General features: G+C 37.1%; 1 protein-coding gene across 1 annotated transcript in view; it reads right to left on the reverse strand.

Moving 5' to 3' along the window:
- LOC133208240 (teneurin-2-like) overlaps positions 1-24,115 on the reverse strand; it is a gene marked incomplete at its 3' end in the record, with an annotated part of 370,909 nt that overhangs the window by 250,843 nt on the left and 95,951 nt on the right. Inside the window, exon 3 of the mRNA XM_061345967.1 lies at positions 3,956-4,231. Within this exon, the coding sequence (XP_061201951.1) occupies positions 3,956-4,231 (276 nt within the window). The remainder of the gene's footprint in view (positions 1-3,955; positions 4,232-24,115) is intronic.

Consider the following 24,115-nt stretch of genomic DNA (forward strand, 5'->3'; position numbering starts at 1 on the left):
GCACAAGTCCATGGGACCTGATGAGATCCATTTGCGGGTCCTGAAGGAGCTGGCAAATGAAGTTGCTAAGCCACTGTCCATCATATTCGAAAAATCATGGCAGTTAGGTGAAGTTCCCGAGGACTGGAAAAAGGGAAATATAACCCCCATTTTCAAGAAGGGGAAAATGGATGACCCGGGGAATTACAGACCAGTCAGTCTCACCTCTGTGCCTGGCAAAATCTTGGAGCAGATTCTGCTGTAAGGCATGCTAAGGCACATGAAAAACAACAAGGTGCTTGGTGACAGCCAGCATGGCTTCACTAAGGGGAAATCCTGCCTGACCAATTTGGTAGCCTTCTATGATGGGGCTACGGAACTGACGGAAAGGGGTAGAGCAGTTGATGTCATCTGCCTGGAGTTGTGCAAAGCATTTGACACTGTCCCACACGACATCCTTGTCTCTATATTTGTGAGAATAGTGTAATTTTGAACTTAACTAGGAAAAAAAAAAAAAAAAAGGAACAACTGCTCTCCTTTAAAAGAAGAGAAAAATAACTCTGGAAGAGCACTTGGTCAAAGGTACTCATCCCCTTCCCCCCCCCGCCAACAAATTATATGCACAAATGCCATTGTCTGGTATTCAAACTTTCAATTATTAGAACAGAAACCACCTCTAATGTAATGCAGAAAAAATAATAGAACCCCAAACTACCTAAACAGAATCAGTGCCTAAGCTTTACTCTGGAAACAGGAATACTGGAGGCTAAGGAAGGAACATATGTCAACTGATGACAAATGCTACTTTTGAAAAGTATTGAATGATGTTTTGGAATAAACAGTTACAGGATTTAACAGAAGGAAAGAAAAAAAGCATTCAGAAACTCCTGTCTGTCCCCTATACTGTGTACTTGTGAGTGCCTGTAAGTAATTCCCTCTATGAAGCAGGCAGATGACATCAGAGAAGACCTATATTTCTAATTGACTTTTTATATTTGTATGTATCATGAAAAGATTTATTTACTTAAATCTCACAACTCAATACATCATGTTGAATAACAATTTTATGACAGACTTGCCGTAACATATTCATATTGCCATGTCTAAGGAAGAGATGGCCAGAACGAGGCAGTAGTGAACACTCTTGAGCTGTTTCTCATTCTCATTCTCTAAGAATTATAGCTTAATCAGAATTGTGAAAATAAAAGTGCTGCTTTTCAAACTGGATCACCAAGAAGGTGTTTTGTTAAGAAGAATTTTCATATACCAAGGAAAACATTAAATTTAAATGAGTTTCCATTATTTCAATTTATCTGTAAGTATTTCAGACCTGATAATATTTCAAGGTTCACAGAATTCTAATTTATGATAAAATAAAATCACACTAAATCTAGACGTGAGAAAATGGTCATGAGCTTTGAGAATGGATTCGAATGGGAACCAAATCACATTATTAGAGCAATTTTTAGAAATTAAGCCTCCTCTGTGCTACTTAGAGATGCACTAAGAGTGAGAAAATAGATTTAGTATTACAAGAAAAGTGAGAGGTTTGGGTTTGGTTTTATTACAGTGATATAAATTGTGATAGTAACGAAATATAAAAAAATAAATCACCTTTTGAGGTTGAACTACTGTTTTGTAACTATCAGGGAAAAAAACTTTAACAGTACTTTAAATAAATTCAGTAGTCTGTGCATCATGAGTTCCCTCTGATATTGCTAGGCAGAAATGGATAACATCTTATGCCAAGAAATGTCTTTTTTTATGTAGTATCCTGCAAACCTGAAACCATATCAGAGAGTGAATTTCTCTTGAAGTATAGATTCTTGTTAGTTCTCCTTCAAGATGAATACCTAGCAGGTTATTGATCTGCTTCTGAAGGACACAGTGTTTATTATGTAGGAAACCACTGCTGGCACAAGCGTGAGAAATTAATGATGGTTTTGTAAGTGTCCACACTGTGGTGCTGAACCAGTGGGGCAACTGTCAATCTATATGATAATGCATCCCCAAACTTCATAAAATCAGTGATGTGAAGAAGCATCGATTTTTGAGCTAACCACGATTTGTGAGAGAGTAAAACTAAAACTCTGTGTATGTAACAGTTGCTTCTTACTTGCATGATTTTTTTTTTAAACCAACCAAACATACAGAAACCCTTACCACAAAATCCTTTCCAAGTAAAAGTGAATTCCAGATGCTGGTTTGTTTCTTGCATGCTGTTTGATCATGTCATTTTTTCTCTTATTAACATCATTGTTAGAAAAATTACCTATTCAAACTGGACACACTGCACTGTATTTCCAATTACTTAACAATTCATCTATTACAAGAAGGAAAATGAAATGCAAGCAAGCAGACTCATTCTTTTATCAATCTCTGCAACAGTATATATGAAAGTAGGTCCTGAGATGAAATTTTCTCAGACAAAAAGTGTGGCACATCACTTCCACTGAAATGGAGACAATCACCTTCAGAGAAGCAAATCCATGTTACAGAATGGATCCCACTCGTTCCATAATGCCAGAACTCCCTTAGTCAGGTTTTTTACTTGAAATTATGCATAGTAACCTTATCAAAACTACACTAAAAAGTCAATGGAACATGTCGTATCTTCTGTGAATTGTATTCTTATTAAAAAAAAATCAATTAATCACTGATTCTTTCTAAAATCCTGTATTCTTTGTACAAATCATTATTAGTAAAAACACATTTCCTCCTTGGTTCTGATGAAGAAAAATATCCTGCTATGTCTGCGGAGGGGTGATACTACTTAAAGATTCAATTTAAATCAACAAATAATGGCTGCTGTTACAAACAAAATCAATTGTATTTTTCTAAACTTTTTTCTACCAATGTAAAATCTGTACTTCAGTTTGGCCTTGTTTGCTTTGACAAACAGGTGCTTGTGTTTCTAGTGCCCAGCTCAGAGCTTTTGTTGAAACCAAGACAACTATCATTAAGTACAGGGAGGAGCTTAAAATAAACATCTAAAAAAAATCGTCTTCTGAGAGACACTCAACATGTAACAAATTCAACTTTATCACAAGTAATATGCGTAGAGAGCTGCTTTCATTAGCTTGTATCAGCTGCTTGAACAGTTCCTCTGAGGCTATAACATTAGGGAGATTCCTCTTCATCTTCTCAAAATGTCACGTACCAAACCCTTCACTTCAAATTTTAACTAAGCCAAGTCGGCACCTTCATCACCCTAAAGGATGGAGGTGCAATTCCTGCAAATCCATTTTTACCATTTTTCCTGTTTAATTAAAAAATACGTGAACACAGAAAATTCCCAGGTAAAAATTTTTAGCTGAAATGTTTGAACACCATGGCTGTGGGTGACATATATCTGAAAGGACAGATGGCTTCATGGAGTCCACTTGGAGAGTCACCCAATGCCTAGGTGTTCTAACACAAGTGATAGCTGCACTGTCTAAAATTTCATTCCTATGAGCTTATTAAATTACATGAAACAGAAGTGCTTTGCCTCAGTCCCACAGTACTTACCTATAATCAAACAGCAAGTTAATTTTACTTTTATAAAAATGCAGCAGATGAAAAACCACACAAAATAAGCACCACTGTCACAGCTACTGGCATATTGTAGATTAATAGTATTGTAATTACTTCAAGCTGTGTATAAAAATCACATATGAAACTATTTCTCTTGATAAATTTCTTTCTGCTTCTCATTGTTAGGTTTGACTTAGTGTACTCTGAGCACATACATCTGTGAAAGATTATTGCATAGAAAGTAAACTGCAAGACAAACCAGAATATATATTATATGATATAGAGGTAATAGGGTTTCCTGATATCAATGCTAAAAAACCCTCCAACATTAAAAAGCAGCTTTAGTCAAACTCAGAAAAAAAAGGGAACAATTCACCTTTAAAAGAATCCTCATATATTATTAAGTATTATCACATTCTCATACACGTGCATTAGGTATATATTGAAGAAAAAGGCCTACCGTTCTCCTCATCTGACTTATTTTCATTATCAGAGTCGGTAAGTGTGAGAGCTGAGTTTTCACGACTTGACAGACCGGAACTTCGCCTGGATTTGATCCCTCTTCCCCACAGCCTGATGGCATGCTCTGGAGACATTCCTCCCTCTGTGTCTGAGTCAGCATCAGAGCCTGTGCTCAAGGAATAGCCTTGATGGAGAATTCCTATGTCTGAGCAGTAGCCACTTCGATGGGGAGAAGGTTCACAGATTCCTAGTTCTGCAAGGGTAAAGTTTGTTCCTAGAAGAGCAATAAAAAATGCCAACTTAAATGATATAATTTAAAAGCTAAGGGATTTATTTTAAGTTTGAAAGTAACAGGCTTTTTTAATTTCTCTTAATTATGCTGTGTGCCAAGCCTTTATAATGAATTACAGAGATCTCTGGTGCACAGATTTAAAAGATGGTTAAAATGGATGAAATACACAAAACAAAGATAGGAAAGATATCCAAATTTTAGATTATTATTTTGGACCCCAAAAATTAATCACTTAAGTATGTAATTACCATAAAGCTGGTGACAAGTGATAATGTCTTGACCTGCTTTACGATGTACCTATATTTGTAGGACCAGAGCACGAATTTGGAGCATTTGATTACTGAAAAAGAATTTTTTCCAACAAAGCTAATTTTCTCCTATACAAGTCTTCTATAGAGATAGGATTTTAAATTCTAATATTCGTATAGTTTCCTTTTTCATAAACCATAAACACTTATTTGGGCAAACATAATTTTGCACTTTCATGTTTGGTGAGATTGGTAGTTTAATATCTGCTCTCAAAATCAGATAGACCTTGTCATCACTGTCATTTTTTTTTTTTTTTCCCCATATTCCAGAAGAAAGTGTGCATCGATACTGAAATCAGGAGGTCATTTGGCTTAAAGGCAAAACTTTGAGGAACAATGTCAAACCATGTGACCCATAGCAGTTAATAACGACTCAGTGGAAAAAGTCTCATGCATTTTTAAAGCACATGGAGGCCCCCTGGGTTCTCAGAAAGTGCAGAATTGGCGGCTGATTTTGGCTTATGTATTTGCTTCCCACAGTAATGAACAGGATGGTAAAAAAAATACACGGAAATATGTACTGGTCTCTAAGGCTTTTGAAGGTTTTGAAAAGCAAAGTGGATTTATCTTCATTACACTGGGCTAAAAATGAAGAACAAAGCCAGGCTGAAGTTGCTCATAGTATAACTGCCAATTATTTATTTTCTTAATTCATGGGAAAACTAGATTTGTGGTCTCTGTTTCTTAACAGTAGTTTTATTTTGTCCAAAAGCAGTTTATATTTTCTCCCATTCCTATGTCTATATATCTATCAGAATGAAGGTATACAGAGGAAATTCATACACTAAATAAATAACACACCTAAGTGTCATCAATTAATAATCATGTTAACTGGTTGTTTTGTGTATTTTTAAGTATTACAACTTCTTTCACAGATTAGCCAGGAAAGATCATATGGTATTAAGAGAGTGGCCAAAAACATTAGGTACGCAAGTATCACAGGCAGGATCCTTCTAAAGAAATGAAGTGTGTAGTGGTAATGGTTAAAAGAATATACAAAGGCTGATATTAAAAAAGTCAGCTCTCTTTCAACATCAAATTAACCCAAACTCTCCTAGCTAGGGGAATATCTTAATCTGCAATCTAATATTTATTCTAGTAATCAGAAACCTTGTCGTTTAGTCAAAAGCAATGAACTGAACAGTCCTAAAATTGAGCTTCTCAAGTGCACCTCAGTCTACAGATATTCTGCCTTTTTTTAAGAAAAAAAACCCAATCAAACAAAAAAAGAGTAAAAAGCGTTAGAAGCTCTAGCATGACAGATGAAACAAAGTTACTTTTACAGAAAAGGTGAACTCTAATTATGTGCAATTTCAGAAGACATTTTAATAAAAGCAGCTCAAATGGTTATAGTTTTGTTTTAGGCATATTAGCAAACTAACCCTAGACTCATAAAAAAGGTCAAAATCAACTCAATATAAAAATATATTAAAAAATAAAGTGAACTGAAGCCTAATAACCCCACACATTCTGACCTACACAGGTAGAGTCCATGCTGACATTAGATACATGCTACGATTACCAAAGTTATCGTGAAAGTGAAGTTTTTCAGGTTTCCTTCTTTGATGGTGGCATAGATGTCTACAGATACACACAAATTATAAATACATTAATCATAGAATCCTAGAATGGTTTGTTTTGGAGAGACTTTAAGGATCACCCACTTACAACCCCTGCCCCAGGCAGAGACACCTTCCACTGGAACAGCTTGCTCCAAGCCTCTGTGTCCAACCTGGCCTTGAGCACTGCCAGGGATGGGGCAGGGGCAGCGACAGCTTCCCTGGGCACCCTGTGCCAGCACCTCAGCACCCTCACAGGGAAGAGCTTCTGCCTAAGAGCTCATCTCAATCTACCACCCTAAAGCCATTCTCCCTTGCCTGTCCCTATAGGCACTTGTCTAAAGCCCCTCTCCAGGTTTCTAGTTGGCCCCTTCAGGCACTGGAATCCGCCTAAAGAGAAGGTTTTCCTGGAACCTTCTCCAGATTGAACAAGCCCAACTGTCTCACCCTGGTTTCATAGGAAAGGTGCTCCAGTCCTCTATATTAGCTTAATTAAGCTGTTTTACATACACAGTAAAACATTTTAATTATATTCTGTGGATTTTAACAGCCATTACAAGCCCAAATGATTTCACTCTGATTAGCATCCTGTATTGACATCAAAACCAGACTATAACATCCAGTGCAAAAGATAATCTTCAGAGAAAGTCTCAATTTGTCTGAGGAAAATGGCAAAGGAAAATGATAGGAATATACAGTATTCACAGAAACCATTCACCCAACTGAGTTTCATTATCTTGGCATCTTCCAGAAACATGGAGAAAAAGACCAAATAAATAAAATTGAGAGGTGGATCAGATCAACTCAAGAACATAATTAGAATCAGGCTCCAAGCCTCTGGGAAAGGATTTTCTATGCTGCTTCTCAGAAATCTTACAGCCTTACCACTGAAAATCTCAAGCATCCTGATGATAGACATGAAATATTTCAGTGATTTCCCTCTCTACCAAAAACATGTTCTTCTCTGGTAGACTCTAAATTAGTTTTATTTATTAGTTTTCAGTATTTGCTCCTGCAAAATATTATTTGACAGTGTTCTGTAAGACAGCATGCAATGGTAAAATAAATTCACAGTATCACAGTATCACAGTATGTTAGAGATTGGAAGGGACCTCAAAAGATCAAATTGTCCTTGAATACCCATGGATAACCACATAAGAATGCATTTTGGAGATTTTTTCACATCTGTATACATACATAGATTTTATATATACATACAAAGAATTTTTCATATATTAGATATAAATATATAAACATGTATCTATGTATACTATACTTCCTGATACCTTTATAGCCTTTAATTTGATGTAAAATCTGGGGAAAATGAACTTTAATTGTAAAGGTATTTTCCAACCTAAATTATCCTATGAACAGGAGATAGAAATACTAAAATTATGTTCTATAGATTTCTTGATCTGTATCATGTTCTCCTACATGCCTTGTTTTCCTAAAATGAAACTGTCCACACCTCTCAAATAACATATGAACTTTCACAAATATAATATTATCTTATTTGCTCATCCATTACTGCGTATTACAGTATTAATGGCCACTCTTGTAAATTCAGAGAGAGGACAAATATCATTCTGGATGCACAGAAATCACTTATCCAACAATTCATAGTGCAAAGAACCCTACTATTAATTGGCAAATAAAGCACAGTTTCACAAATAATAAGAAAATATCTAACTTGTTTCATATCCAGTCATACTGACAGCGTGCTCCTTATGGAATCCCAGTGACAGAAATGTCACAGGAACAAAGCACCTTTCCTTGCTCCCACTGCCAGTAGAAACTATAGCACCTAGAGCTGGAGTGAGTAAACACAGACAAAGTCTGGCCTGGGGTTCAGACAAAGAGTCTCTTTCAGGAACTATCTTCCTTACAGCTCTTTAAGTGATTAGGAAATCAGGCAAATCAAGCCTTCCTAGAAGAAAAGTGAAAGAAGAGCAGCAGTACCTGTTATTTGCCATATCCTGGATATTCAAATTGTACTGCTGTGTATTCAGAAATCTGGTCCCTGAGCTAAACTGCACTACTAGCACTAGCAGTCAAGGCAGATGGATGGCTTCTCACACTGTTGTAAAGCATACTCCCTCTCTAGGGCTTGCAAGGAGCTGGGAATAATTGCGCTCTCCTGAAACTCCCCTTGCAAAGTAGGACTGAAATGTGCAGGCAGAATCCATTCTTTCACATGCACAACTTCACAGTGTTTTCTTTCAGATTCTCATAGCATCTACTACATTGCTGGTGACATGAAGTGAAAACAGACAAATAACATCAGATCCTTATGGGGGGGAAAGAAACCTCCTTCTCTCAAAGAACACACCGCATACACATAAAAATAGTCATTAGATTTTTTTGCTTTTTCATATGCAAACCAAGCTTACTTGCCTGAATCTCCAGTCCCTTCATCCACACCTGCAGAAATCACCAGCCTGTTTTCATTAAAGAACAGCAGTTAATACCAGCTGCTCCCTTAAGATGTGTGTAATCTCATACAAAAATAGACCAGTAGTATACTAGTTTAGAAATGTAATATAATGTTATGTACTTGATCATCTTTGCCCATAACCTACATGATGTTAATAGTCTCTCAATAGAGTAAAAAAGATGTTTTCCTTTTAATTAGCACATTACTTCTATTATCTTTTGAGCATTATTTAGTATATAAATACTTCCTAAAAGTGTGTTTAATTCAACGATGTACAATTCTACTCATTAGCTAAGACTAGAAAGCATTATGATACAAGCAAAGGTTATTTTCACCTAACCTCTAGGCAGAGGTCTCATTTGGGTAATTACAAATTGCATGACTTGCCCTTCTGAAGATTAATCTAATCCAGCTGTGATCGCTACAAGCTGCCTCAGAGGAAGATATCTGAACCACTAATGCACAGATAGGAGAAATTTGCCTTCAACACTAGATCAGCAGTTCAAAACTGGGCTAAGTCTAAAATCAAAAGGATAAATATCACTTACATTCTTTGCTACTATAATCAATTACAAGAAGTAAAGATAACAAGAATAAATTTAAGACATTCCATTCTTGCTCAGAGTTTTCTATGCTCATATCTATAATGATTTTTGTTGGCACAAGTACTGCAGTTTAGCTCCAATCTGTGGCATATGAAGAGGTCGTTCTTTTTAACAAACTCCAATGCACACTTCATTTTCCTCAATTCTTTATGCATTCATTTAAGGACAGGGAGAACAGATGATTAAAATCTCATTTTTTTATCTACTTACCATACGAATTTTTAACATTTACCCTTTTCTCCTCATCTTTATCCATTAAAACACTGCCATCTTTATAATCCTTCTCTGTGTTTCACCTGTTTCTATATTCTATACTACTCTTTTCCCATGGTTAAAGATCCTGTTCTACAAAATGTTTTACTCAATTATGTTTCTAGTTCTGCACTATAAGATACTCTGAACTGAGACTCCAAACCTAAGCTGAGGGATACATGACTTCTTCCTGCATTTTTGAAGCTTTTCTACTGTATCATTTATGATTAAAAAAAATTAAATAATGTAAGCCTTTTCTTTTTTAAATGCCCATCCCCCTCCCCCTTGATACATCATTATAAAATACACTGGATCTTTCTGGTGGTTTAAGTATACTTAAATCAGAAGTACCTTTCCTGTGCAACCGACAGGAATTTTAACCATGTAATCACAATGAATAGCCTCTGTGGCAGATTTAATATTAGCATGAAACATGCCTGGAAAATTCTCTCTTAACATCATTCATATTACAATGACTGCGGTATTCTGTTTCTGAAGAAAGCACAAATTCAGAAAGAAAAGCACAAGGAAAAGGTGAGATCTCCTTTCACTGCAATCCATCCAAGCAAAGGAAACATCCTGTGCTTCGGGAGGCCAGGTAAGGAGAAGTGATACTGCTGCTCTAGCCATGAGACCCACTGCCCTGCAGAGGTTTATGGGCTAGCTCTTCCTTCTTTTGTAATATTCACAAATGATATTACATAAACTGAACTATTTACTTGAACTCTTCAACACTCTTATTTACTACCTATCCAGCTTTCCCTAACAGTCCTTTGGTAGCACAGGGAAGGAGAGTGTAAGCTCCTGTAGGAACAAGCTCGTCACTGACCAAACACTAAAAATATCAAAGATGGATTCCTCAAAAATGAGGAAATAACAATAATGAACAAGCTACACCTTGTTTTAGGTTTGAAAATCTAGACCTGGAGGTTACCAAGAGCAGAGCCACCTACATGTTTCTGTCACTGCCTAGTAAGAAGTTTCACAGATGACATGTTTTCCTTTAAGATTATTAAATTCCAGATATTGCTAGTGAGGAAAGTTACATATTTTATAACTAAGTGAATGTGAACTTTAACAACTTAATGATGATAAATCTTACTTTCATAGAACATATTTGTGACAAAGGCATCAGGAAATGATTTATAGATGTTCCTCATTCAGTCTTTATGTACAAATAGAAAATACAATATTTTTAATTACTTCACATTTTCTACTGTTACACTGAATGTAGCCTCTGAGAATATCTCAAACACTCTATTTATCTTCACCTCCTTGTGAGGTGAGCTTTTATCATCCCCATTTTATAGCTTTTATAAGGGAAAGGAGAATAGAACAGCCTCCTTCCAGAATACACACTGGTTTTGGCAGAACAAGTACTATATAAAAACTGTATTTCTGGCATCACCTTATGGTAATGAACTTCTTTTTAACGATATGCTGGTTTAGGACAAAGTATGCATTTGTTGTTTTCTCCTCAAATGCCCGTTTTGATTGAGGACAAAATCAGATTTGGGAGGACAAGAGGATGGAGCAAGGTTGCAAGCACGATTATTATTTATTATCTACCCAACACAACCCAGGTTAAAATGTAATTCTTCAGGCTAACGTTTTACTTTCTTAGGCATTCTTTACTCTAAGCTTTCCAACTTTTTCAAGCTCTAAGGAATTCTAAAAGGAGAACAGCTTCATATATTACAAAGAGATGAGCTATTCTTGCAGATCCGTCCAGTCTGAAACCTGAAGTAGACATGAAAAAACACTGTGCAATGCTAAAAGCAATTGCTCTGCTCTCCTCCACTGCTTTGCACCTCTTCATCCTGCCTGATGCACTTCTCCTCCTCACTGATTAAGTGCCAGCAGAAAAAGTCAGGGCTGCGACTCTCCTGTTATTCCCAGTATTGGTGCTCAGCAGCAGTCCAGGAGGAACAGCTGTGGGAGAGTCCTGCTCAGCCCTGGCCCTGCAGGCCAGTAGCAGCTCCTCGGCACACAAGCAAACTTCACTGGTTCCATACTTAATCTCCAGTAACACTATGGTATTTCATCTGAGATATCTGCTGAAATACAGAGAGCAGGGAGTAATTCTCCAAAGTTAGAATCTCTTATTTAGAGGATGGAGATACTTCAGAGTTTAACCAACACAATGGCTGTGTGATGTTTCCACTGCAGGCAAAATAACATTATTTTCTCTAGGATCAGTCACTCACATACTCCCTGTCCAGTCTCCAGACAAATCAACCCAAAGCAGACAGAATTCATGGCAAATTTCAACCTAAATAGTTTGATCTATTGACATTTTGAAGTGATATTATGAGAAATTTATCTAACTCAAGTATACAAGACACATTAACATGCAAATAAGATTTTCCTTTCTCAAAGCAACTTTAGGCCTCCCCATGTATCTCCTTATCTCTACTGAAATGCCTCATCTATCTTTTAAAATGCATTGACTGTTTTGCAATCAAACTAAAATTAAAAATCAACAGGGTTTTGTGTGCTGCACATGCACAGTGCATACCTCTATTTGCGCCAGCATATCCCCCGTCAGTGATCAGCAACCTCCAGCAGAAGGGAAAAAAATCTGCTCTTCTGGGGGCTACTTAGTGTCTAGTGAGGCAATGAGTATGATGGGTAATCGAAACCAACTCTAATCCAATGTTCTGCACTTTCTGTTACAGTGCCAAGAAAGCATGAGAAATGTTTTGTATTTAAAACTACAACAATATACTTTTTTTCTATGTGGACAAGACTGGAAAGGCTTCTGCAGGCATTCACAAAAGTATAAAGCCTGCTGCTGCTGCACAGCACTGGGGACTAGTAGAAACTAACCTCCACACATGAGAAAGACTGAAAGCAACGCACAAAAACTGTGACTGGGGGAAAGAATAGCATAAATTCTGTTTTTTCATCCATAGACAACCACATTGTGGTAAGACAACTGTCCAAATGATCTAACGTACATCTGCAGTGACAAATGGTGCATTTTGGGGATAAATCTGTACCAATTCACACAGCTACGTCCTGTGATAGACTCCAAGAAGAATGTGGTTTTCAATGACTAAAATTCAGTTCCTATTACTTCTGCTTTACAAGTAGCAGAGACAGGACAGAACAGAACATGAAGCTTCATGGCAAGTAATGATGTTCTTGCTATAAACTTCCCAGCTCCAGTCCAAACATCATCAAGGTAATAGTGGGTTTGGCAGGGGGATGGGCTTTTTTGGATGCAATCTTATGAAAAGGAGTTAAGAGTCTGTATTTTCTACTCAGTCCAAAATGGCTCAAACTGTGAAATAATTTTGTTATATGCCTGTTTCCTTTTTAGAGATCATGAACTTCTAAATAAAACTCACCACAGACATGCAGCAAATATTAAGATTATACTGCACTGATGTACTTAAAGTGATAGCTGCCATAAAGAATGCAGAAAGAATTATTTTCAAATCACTTTTTCAGGATAAACAATCTGCCCATCACCTGAGAATATCTCCTGTCACACTAGCAGAGTATTTTTCTATGAAGGAATAACAACAACAGCTCTGTGCAAAAGTCATCCTTCAAAATGTAGTCAGTTTTAAAGATAATATAAGGAGAGAATGAAGTACTGTCCAAATAGAAAAGAGCTAGCATCTAGCATCCATATTGACTGTCCACATGCACAGTTATTTGGCATGAAGCAGTGCAAAAATTAGACCATGGTTCCCACTGAATCAGTTTCCACCACTAAAAAAAATGGCATGAGGTGCTTGCATTCAAGTCCAGCTCATGAAGCTGTTGGTCTTCTGTGGTAAAAGCATTTTAGTGATGTCAGAAAAGGGCAGGGAGTTCTCCTTGGTCTCCAGAAAAAAACCCAACCACCTCAGCTAATTGTAAATATACGGATATGAGTACTTTGGGATTAAAACACTGTACAACTACTAATCTTCATTGATACACAAATCCAAGTTCAATTATTAAGAAAGATTTCTATGAAAACCTGTAGGAAACTACCAGGGGATAAATTAGCTGGTGATATTTTGCTGAATTCATGAAAAGCCTTTTCTTACCTTTATACTATTAAATCTAGATTAAAAAAGCAGCAAAAAGTCACTGTTCATGACTTGATACTTAAACTGTGCTCTCAGGAAACAGGAGAAGTCACAGGTAATAAGCTTTCATATTTTTATAACTGTTTAATTGGGACCTCTTGAAAAGCCTGAATCAGCTGTCATCACAGGCGAAACCTTAATTGTTTTCTTTCATACCTTGCTTCACAAGTTACGAACATGGATACTCCATATTTTATGAAGGTCCCCAGGCACATGTAAAGATTTCTTAGCAGGAACAGCTGTCAGCTGTTTAGTCACAAGGTGCTCCTTCACTGTAAACACGTTACCTAGAGATAAAGGCAATGGAAATTGTATCCTTTACAGTTGAATAAAAGTCTGTAGACCATTATTCGGCCCAGATCTTCTGTGCTGGCATTCTAAATGACGTTGTTTCTACCAGGTTTTAGAAGACCTAGGGATGACAGCTTTAACTCTGTATTTCTAGGTGGACAGTCAGTAGACCAACATAAATTACTCTGTGGACTGATAAAGGAATTCTTCTAAGGTGGAAAGAAGAGCTTCCTCAAAAATTCAAACAACTTAAATGGAGCACAATGTGAATAAAAAAATTATATTGAGCAAGCCCATATAAGCTTTATGCCAAACTTAAAGAATAATGAAATTAAAATCATTTTAGTACTATAATTTTGAAGAAAAAGATATATAATCAGGTATTAAGGAAAACAGATTAAGCTCTTTGAGACAGTATAGCTACTAAGAAACAGACACAACCATATTTTCCTTATTCATCTTTCGTGTTCATTATATATGAAGAGATCAGGAGATGTCTTTATTTATTTGATTGAATTATAAATTGCTTTCATCTTTTCATTTTTAATCCTAGTAAAATAATTAGTTATTTTCACGGCCAGCCAGTTGTGGTACTACAAATGGAATAGTTGGCACCAATTCAGATTACTATTGGTCCTGAACTTTGCTACCAATGAAATACACACCCTTAATACGGGATTTCTTTTATTTAACAATTACTATAATCTGTAGACTGCATATACAATCACGAAGGCAGAAACTTAGTGTGTCATGGCCATTCTGGCACGTACCATAGTTATAGGCAACACCACAGCAGATCCACCAAATCCACTGCTGGAACTGACTGGTCTTACCAGGCTTCTACAGAACTGTGGAAGAAAGAAATGCCTCCTTCCATGCACCTCTTTCCCTTCCCTACAGTGGCATTTTCCACATACGCAAAACATGTCTCTATTCTGATTTTCTTTTTGCCAGTCACTGTATACCCAAGTCCAACATCTTCAGTTCAGCCTGTTGCACTTGGACCACTGCTGGCAGGTGCATGCTGTTCCAACACGCTCTTCCCACCTCAGAAGCACAGCTCTGCTTAGGTAATGCAACCTGCTTCTCTAATTTATCTAAACTTCTGTCTGTTCCAGTGTTTTAGAAACTATGTCTGGTTTTATAAAACTCCCATTTCAACAGCTGTTGCCCTTCTATTGTCCTTTCCCTTCCATTTTTGTCTAAGATTTGAAGGACTGCTGGCACTGCCTTTCACTTGCTTAATAACAGAATAGAGATGCAAATGTGCCAAGAGGTAAATTAAACTCCAGCCATCAGTTCAGCATTGAGTTCAGTGCATGATCCTTTGAAGAGGCAATATCAAGATATCTCAATTAAATTTAAGATTTTGTCAAATCTTTCATGTGTGGGAAAAATGCTGTTCCTGACTTTTAAAAGCTGATTTTAAAACTGGCTTTCCCCCACTAGGTCAAATATTCTACACAAGAAGAGTTGTAATAAAAAACCCCACATTTTTCTGCCTAACCCTTTCTCCATTGCTTAATTCTGCATTAAAAAAATCCTCAGTCTAAACCCTTCATGAGGCGTTATTATTAGGAGATAACACAGTAAATACTACAAAGAAAACCAGACCAAAGCTCAGTTCATTTGAAAGAGAGTTACCATGTAGGCTGTGTTATCTGACTATTTTTAACACACACATGTCATCTCACTTCGTAAGTGCCTTTACTTGCTTCATAAGTGCCTTGCAGATCAGGTAAAATGATAAATTCACATCTCACTGATAAAGGTCAAGTATACCTAGGTATCATATGATGCCATTAATTTATTATTAGTATTATTATTATATTATTATTATTATTTATTTTGCAGACTCCAATTATAGGATTCTTTGGATTTAATAAGAAGGAGATTAGATCGGAATATTCATTAATCCTCACACTATTTCACATGTTTTGACCTACCAACCATTTGCAAAGAAGCATTTTGAGCTAGTTCACATATTTCCTTTTTGGCTATATGAGAGTCACAGGAAGCTTGAAACCTAAAATCAGGTTTGTTTTGAAAGGGCATATGGAGGAGGAAAAGGAGAGCTCTGAAGACTACAGATGGAAAAAAACTCCTCTCTCCTACTTACAGGGTACCTTGGATGAGAGTGTGTTCCAGGTCTTGTTTTCCATTATGTGAACAGTGGCAGAAGTTCTGTGCCTGTGTGGTGCTGTTGTACATCGCTTGCCTGTGGCCTTTCAGTCACTGTCTTATCTGAACAAACGGTTTTCTTAATTACCGGTGTGACAGAGCACATGAGCTGAGCTGGCCAGTAGCTTCAGATGGCTTAAACTACCATGACAGGCTCTGGACACTTCACAGATTTATCCATCACTTTCAGACTGATGAACCTCTGATTCAGCTAAGCATATTAAAACTTGCCAGCACATCTATTTAAATTACAGATTTGTGGTTCTCAAAGGCATCTGGTTGCTCTATTGTTTTCTTTGTCATCTCTTTAATGGCTTAAGAGCGGGGAACAGGCACACATATTGGAAAACTAGCCCTGATTTCAGCTGTCCTACAACTTAGCTTTGTCACAGAAACCAAACACATCATCTATTTTATGGCTTTTTTTTTTTAATATATTTCAAAAAAACCCAAAACCCTGGGAATTTGGCAGACAATGTGTATAGGTGCATAATCACAGAGAAAGCTATTTCACCCTTCAATGAGAAAGCCAAAAGTAAGAACCCTCAACCCAAACGAGTGAACAACCCAAAAGTTTCCAAAGATTTCTGGTCTGGAAAGTCAAAAGTGAATCTCTTGCTGGATAACCAGAAATGTCCAATACTGATAAGCTGTGGTCCTCTAACTTATTTTAGAGATAACTTTAAGAAGTCCAAAGCTGGGGACCCACAAATCAAGTCATTCAAAGTCAACTATGTTCACTGTAGAAGGGAAAGTACTTTCTTTTTGCTAAAGCAAAAATGATCTGCAGAAAATCATAAAATGATATGAAAGATTGTCTGGTAAAAAACAAGCACTGAACTAACCATATTCCTCCTTATTCCTTTGAAAATTACAAATATGTAAGAATATGCTTGACAATGAGCTCTAAAGCGAAGTTACTTTTAAAACTAAATGCAGGGTACCATGCATGGACACCATGTACCACACACCCTGAACAGCCCAACTGAATACTGTGCACTGACCACATGCACATCAGGGCTTTCCAGTGTGAATTGTGGGCTGGAGCTGGAGTACTCCTGTTAGAACTACAGTCTCATCTTGATCTCACAGGACAGGCTTGACCAGTCACAACTAGCCAGAATTAGTAAAGCTTCACTTTAGAGGGCTGGTAGCAGAACATTGTGAACCAAAACAACGATCGTCAGGCATATGACCATCCAACCCACTGGAGCTAGATCAAAATGAGAAACACTGTCATTTCGTTTCCACTTCACTGAAAATTCTGGCTTTTTATCTTTGACCTATTTAACAATACCTGTCTCTCCAGCGTTCCTCTGCAGGCACAGCACACAGCAAATGGGGAACATTGCCCCAAATTGATCTCCATTGCAGGCTAATACCACTGCTCTTCTTTTATCAGTTTTTAACACTTCTGTTATCAGCAAATTGCCCTTTTTGGAGGGGGGGAAAGAACCCAGAGAAGTCTGCTTTTATGAATGCCTCAAGCCTTCAAAATTAACAGTGAGAATTTCATGGTCACTCTATACTCCTGTCTTAAGAGCAGATGTGGCACTGTATAGTTTTGGTATTAAGTACTGCCAAGCTTCCTTTCAAGCAGAGAACTATTTATCTACTTAACACAGAACATAACCAACTTTTGTAAGTTTCATATATTACATTTATTTCAAAATGCTTGGCATTATTAATCCTTTTTATATTGTTAATATAAAGATTCTACTTCAAAACCTCAAAACCCCAGAAAGTTTATTTTTTCCTCTCTTTTTTGCATTGCATGCACTGATGAACTAGCCTGCTCAGCAAGCATTTAACAGATTAGACACTTGAACATGGTTTCAGGCAATGCTCTCTCATGTTTCTGCGTATAGCCTGATAAACACTTCAAAGTAAACCGCTCATAAATATGAAATGAAAAGCCAAGAAGTCGTTATGCACAGCTTTGAGATACAAATCTCTTTATTCCCCTCTGAAGTGGAGTTTGATTGGCATAATGAGTCATAGATCCTGTCCAGGGACACACTGCCTTATCCCCTTTTCCTCAGGAGACAGGGAGTCTTTAAAGAAATCCACTTCAGAACTTTCTGATAGACAGCTACAGAAAAGTTGAGCACCACACAAATGCATTATTTTGTATTAATACCTACTTTAACAACTGTGACGTATGTCAAAGATTCATTCCAAAGCCACGAACAGGCCCCAGCGTCTAGCCCTTTCAAAGGAGGCCAAAGCCAAGGCGTATATTTTACCTCATTATTGCTGACATGGCAATGCAGCCCTTGGATCTGCAAACAGCGGAAGACTCTTGGAGCCAGGGAGGATCCTTGGTGAGCTGGGGACTGTTCCCTGCTGTGGCAGGGATCTCTGTATCCACTCGACTCCTCTGGCAGCCTGGGGAACAACAGCTCCATTCCCAGCCATTCAGGAACGGCTGCTGCTAACACAGCTTCACAAAGACACAGGTGAGCACTTACGGCTTGGACTAGACCCCCTCACATGTTCCCTCTGACACTGCAATAGCAGTGCCTGACTCAAACTGCATCACACACATTTGCAGCCCAGACCTCTCCACTGCTAGGCTCTAGCTGATAGACAGGGTGTACCTCAGGGGAGAGAGGAAGATGAAAGAGGAAAGGGGAGGGGAAAGGTGGGGGGGAAGGCGAGGCCCAGGGGATGCTATCACCCCAAGGAAGTCCACATTGCTACAACCCTCATTAGGAGGCATATTTATCAGGCACAGACCCCTTATAGATATTTCCTGTACTTCTCAGGTCTGTTCTGTGAACGAGATTAAGATTTCCCTGTGAGTAAGAGCGGTTAAAATTATCTAGTCTGAAAAAGCTCTGAAATGCTAATTTTGATATTGATGTTGAAAAATGATAGCCATACAAAAAGGACAAAAACTATGGCATGTGTAACTGTTGGCCACTGCTATTCCGCAAAAAGTTAAGCTTTAAGCCACCACAGTGAAACTGCTAATCAGTAGCGCCATAGACAAAATTATGCTGTAATAAATTGCTACCCTACAATGTTCTATTCTCAACCTGCATTTGCAGTATTTGTGGAGGTTTTTAGAATGAATCCAGCAAATATCTGCCCAAACTGAGATGCAACTTCTTGCAATCTATTTGCTAGCCATACTGTATGCATTAAATTTTACATCATTATTGGCTTTTGTTAGTCTCTACTCCCTATGAAATAACCATATATACAAGATCCACCACTCACAACTTGGCTTTTTTTTTTTAATGGTAGTGCTATTCTTAATGTTAGACATGAGGCATTCACACAAGTTATAAATACATCATTAAGATTTAAAAAGCAACAGTAAAAATTATCTTAATTTGTGGTGTTCAAAATGCACTCAAATATTTGTACTTTGCCAACAAAAATGAAAAGGCTAACATCTGTAAAATAGCATACAGTGAAACAATGAAATGGCAAGAAGACTAGATATCAAAAGAACTGAATTATCTTACATTTAAATAATGAAACATTCAAGCCTAGCTTTGCAGCAAAAAGGCTGAAAGGGAGATTTAGAAGCTTAAAATTATGAAAAAGCCACAATGTGGTATCGACATACATCTACAAAGAACATTGCTGCCTCTTCTCAGTCCTCAGTGACTGAGATTACCAAGGCATTATTTCTCCCAATGACACGTTTACTGTTAAACACTTTTACTGCTGCTACTTCGGGTTCGCAAATTGCAGACACATTATGACCCTGCCCTATATAGTGTGAGCACTCTTCCTTCTCCGCTGTTTATGATCACTCACATCTTGAAAGTCAGTCATCTTTACTGGCTTTTCTATCACTTGTAAAAAATGTATATTTACATCAAAATACAAATACATGATCTGAAACAAATACTGAGCAAAGTAGGGAATTGCTGAAAAAGTGAAAAAAGTAAATCAAAACTTACGACTAAAAACAGGCATTCTCCAATTTTGTAGTTTTTTATTGCGGATTGTCCTTTCTATGTAAATTAAAAATCTTTGACCCAAATTGCAAACTTTTATAACTATTTTGAATATTTGTGAGTAACCATTATCCTAGGCACAACTAAGGAATTATGGGCATGCATCTTGGCACATAGCTGAACGAACTATCGTGCCCAATTATTAATTTTAACATAGGTATTATTCCAGTGTACTGTTGATAGATTGCCACACTGAAAAACAAAGTAGGCATCTGAAATATGCTGATTTACTGACAGCCTTCACAAGATCTTTTGCAGCACTCACAATTTCTGTGTAATTTAATTTAGACATACAAGTAAAATTTGATATTTAAAAAAAAGAACTAGACTCTAAAATAAACAGTCCTTCTTGATGATATCTATGTTAGAAATAAAGTGTGTTTCCATAAAATAATATTATTTTAAGAAATAGTACTTCTGTTACTGAGCTTTCATTACAAGATACGAAATATTTTGATGGGGCTTCAAGAAGCATTAGGTATTGTGATGAGGTCCAAAAAGCACAGCTGTCAGTCATACCCTTGGCTCTGTCAGTCACATCAGCACACCGAAAAGAAGTCTTCTCCAGGATAAGTGCTCCTCGGAGATCTGCAGTTGCTGCTTGACCTACAGCTGAAAGGCAAGTGCTTTGCTCACTAGATCTATTAGCCCTTTGACTTCATTCATTCACCAGCTAATATAAATACATTGCCGAAGTGAGTGATTAATTCAATTTCTTCAGAGAATGTGCTAAATTCTGGAAGCCTTTAGTGAGACTATCCACAAAGTTTCCAAAACATTCATATAATTAGTTATCAATTACAGAGTTTCAGTTAGAAATCTGGTGAGCACCACTACATTTTTAGATGTTTTTTCTTTTCATGCTCCCTCCAAGAATAGCCTTTCCTTACTGCCCCCAGCTTCATTTAACAGACACACTAGATCAGCTTTCATCTCCATCTATTTTTATGTAGTTATTTTTTGTGCTGGAAGCCTGTTCAACAAATCACCATTGTCCCATTTCTTGTCCATGCTTTCCTGGTTCGACATCAGTGCAACAGCTCAATCAATACCTAAAGCAACAAGACTTCCATTAAAAACTGCACAAGTTAGAAAACTTAAAACAGCAGAAGAAACTGTAGAACACTTGTGAACACACTGTTGAATGCCAGCCTTTCCCTCCATTGATGGAAAGAACTAACAAATATTTAAAATTACTTAAAATACCAACGTGCAGCAGGGACTCTGATATCTGACCTGACAGTCTATTGGTTTAACATCAAAAATGCCTTTTTAAAAATTCCATATTTAAGATATGTCTTGGCATCTTCCAATGGAAGTATGGCACTATGATGAAAATACTAGAAAAAGCAAGTGTTTGGTCTAGAACAGGAAGTTCCCTTCCAAACATGTTAATCTTTTTCATTTGTAATCAGAGAATATATAGTCAGTTTTGATTTAATCTTTCAAATTTTGTAATTAAGGCTTATATTAATCAAACAAATACCACAAAGCTGGACATAATGGGGTAAACAAACCCACAATGTCTTCTAGCTTCTAAAAGCATTCTAAACAGAATGCTTAAATCTCACTCTGTGGAGAAAAAAGAAGGAATACTTCTGCATGTGTTATGATCAATTCTAGTTTTACCTACTGGAACAGTTATAGCTGTAAGAGAGAGGCTGTATCTGCTCCTCCACTCCCCTGATTTGCTTTAAGCTTCACAAGTTTTCGAAACCCAAACCCAAACCCATACACAAGAATGCCACACACACCCAACACTCCACCCCCTCCGAAGCCTGCAAAACATGCAAAGACAAGCACTTCGTGTTTAAAGCAGTGGGTAACGCAGACATCCCTTTTCAGTTTTCACAGAGCCATTGCAGCTTAGTCCAGAGAAATGAGCAAAAGTATTTGCAGCTCCTGAGGTATGAATATATTAGCAAAAAATTCTTCCCATTTATGACATTAACTAAAAATTATTAAATTAGCTAAAAATTTCTGATAAACAGTCAAACATTCAACAAGGTTGTAACCAGAGGTTGTTTGAAAGCTAGCAATCAATTGGAAGAATTAGAAGGCAAACTAAAAGAAGTAAAATATATGTAGCTATATGCAATTTGGTTGCCATTTTCAACAGTGACAACTGGTTCTAGTATCCTCAACTCAGGAAACAAGCATAAATGGATAAAAGATAAATTATAAACTGATAAAATAAAGTCTTACTTGGACAACCTGCACAGCACAGTGTCTGTGCAGTGACTAACAATAACCTGAGTTCAATGTAACTTGAAGGATGCCTCAGAAAGACTGCATTTCGGTGATGGAAAACATGATCCTTCCTACACAGTATGCACTGCACTATGCATTTAGTCCTTTGAGAGCTTTCAGGATGAAAAGACTATAGTTATTACTACCATCATTATTATTAATGAAAAATACACATGTAAAATTAGGTTTTGAACACAATGTTTTATGGCCCCTATTTGTCTCAGTGGACATACACCATAATGGCTTTAACAGACCTTTAGCACTCACTGACTAATTAATCTTTACACTCTGGACCCAACACTGAGTTTTATTCAGTATGGAGCAGAAAATAGCATCTGCGGATTGGGCTTGCAATGTCCACTGCATGAATAAATTGTCAGGCTGCAGGAAGAGTCGGTTTAAACAGCTCCTGTCCTCCCCTCAGTACTCCTGTTAACAGTCTTCACCAGCCACTGAAGCTTCCCCTCACAGACTTCTTACATACAATTTATTTGTATTTCCTAAAGTGACTATTTTCAAACGTACAGAGACTCAAGTCTTCCGAACACATTAACACTGATAGAAAAAATATATTACAGGGACTCGATATTGCTTTCAAATACAACTGCATTTTCAACACAACCAAAGCCTGCACAAGCAAATTCTGCTTTCCTATAGAGAGCACAAACGAACCATACAAACTAATAGACCCCAGCAATTAGTCAGAAAAACCTTTAGGCTTCCATTTCAAACTCAAACATGTTCTAAATATGAAAAAGCACAGGGAAAATATTCTGCAAAAAGAAAGCACAAAGAGAAAACTCACCACGCAATTTCTTAATAGAATAAATTCAGTCTTTACTCCTCTTAGGAATGTAAAGGCATTGCAAAAGAATGAACATATAGGGGTAAATTTCTCTCATCTTATTTGCATGAATCAGCTTTAGTCTGTATAGCTTACCTCAAAACTTGCCATACTTCAGCTGTAAAGGCCGGCAACCAGAACTCCATCTTCAGGTATAAAAAACTAAAACATGATGTGTTTACTAGTCAAGCTTCAGTGGTAGAGACTTCATGAGGATGAAATTAAGGATTCTAATTGTTTTTTTCTAGGATAAGTATAGTTAAACCCTGGTAACACTATTCAAGAGTATGACTCTCTTTTATTCCCGCAGCTAACTTCAAGAATAGCTTATTCCATTTCTTTTACGAGTAAAATTATATTAGGAAGGCCTTATGAACTGCAGCACAATAAGCGGTAATGACGATGGCACAGCACTCATTTTGAGAGGCAAAAGTGACCTCCCTAGACTGTTGCTTTAGCAAGGAAGATCAAGAATTAGTCATGGTGTATTTCTTACAACAAAGTATTTATTTCTCTGTATGCCTACAGAAATACTACTTGTCAGATTAGCTCTTTTTCCTTTGGAGTTTTGAACCACTTGTGTAGCCAGTTTGCTTTTCACGGCACAGAGCTATTAATTAAAGTCCAGAAGGACTGAAATCTGCACTTATTAATGGTTGGGTAGCCCCAACTAAAGACACATATACTTCATCTCAGTCTGCTTGCCTTACTCCCCTTGTGTTTCCTCACTTGTTGAAGCACACTTTCATAAATTCCACAAAATCCTCCCTACCAGTGAGCCATATCCTACTCTCAAGCCCCCTCTAACTGATATCTCAGCCTGAAAAAGGGAAACAGACACGAATTAACTAGGAAACAAAATCCTCATTGCCATTACAGCTTATGGTTTTATCTCCCAAAACATTTTCCCATTACAAAAATAAAAAAGCAAGCTACTAACGCTCTATGCAGGGACATGGCTTTGTGAATTAGAGTAATGCAAAATTAAAATAATAATCTAAAAGTTATTTCTATTTAATTTGAACCCCATTTCTGTATGACAGCATCTGCTATGTTAAGAGATCCTGACAGGAACAG

Source organism: Neopsephotus bourkii, unplaced genomic scaffold (assembly GCF_033783945.1).
Source record: "Neopsephotus bourkii isolate Nb327-2 ecotype Australia unplaced genomic scaffold, CSIRO-AGI_Nbou_v1 NB_246, whole genome shotgun sequence".
Taxonomy (NCBI): domain Eukaryota; kingdom Metazoa; phylum Chordata; class Aves; order Psittaciformes; family Psittacidae; genus Neopsephotus; species Neopsephotus bourkii.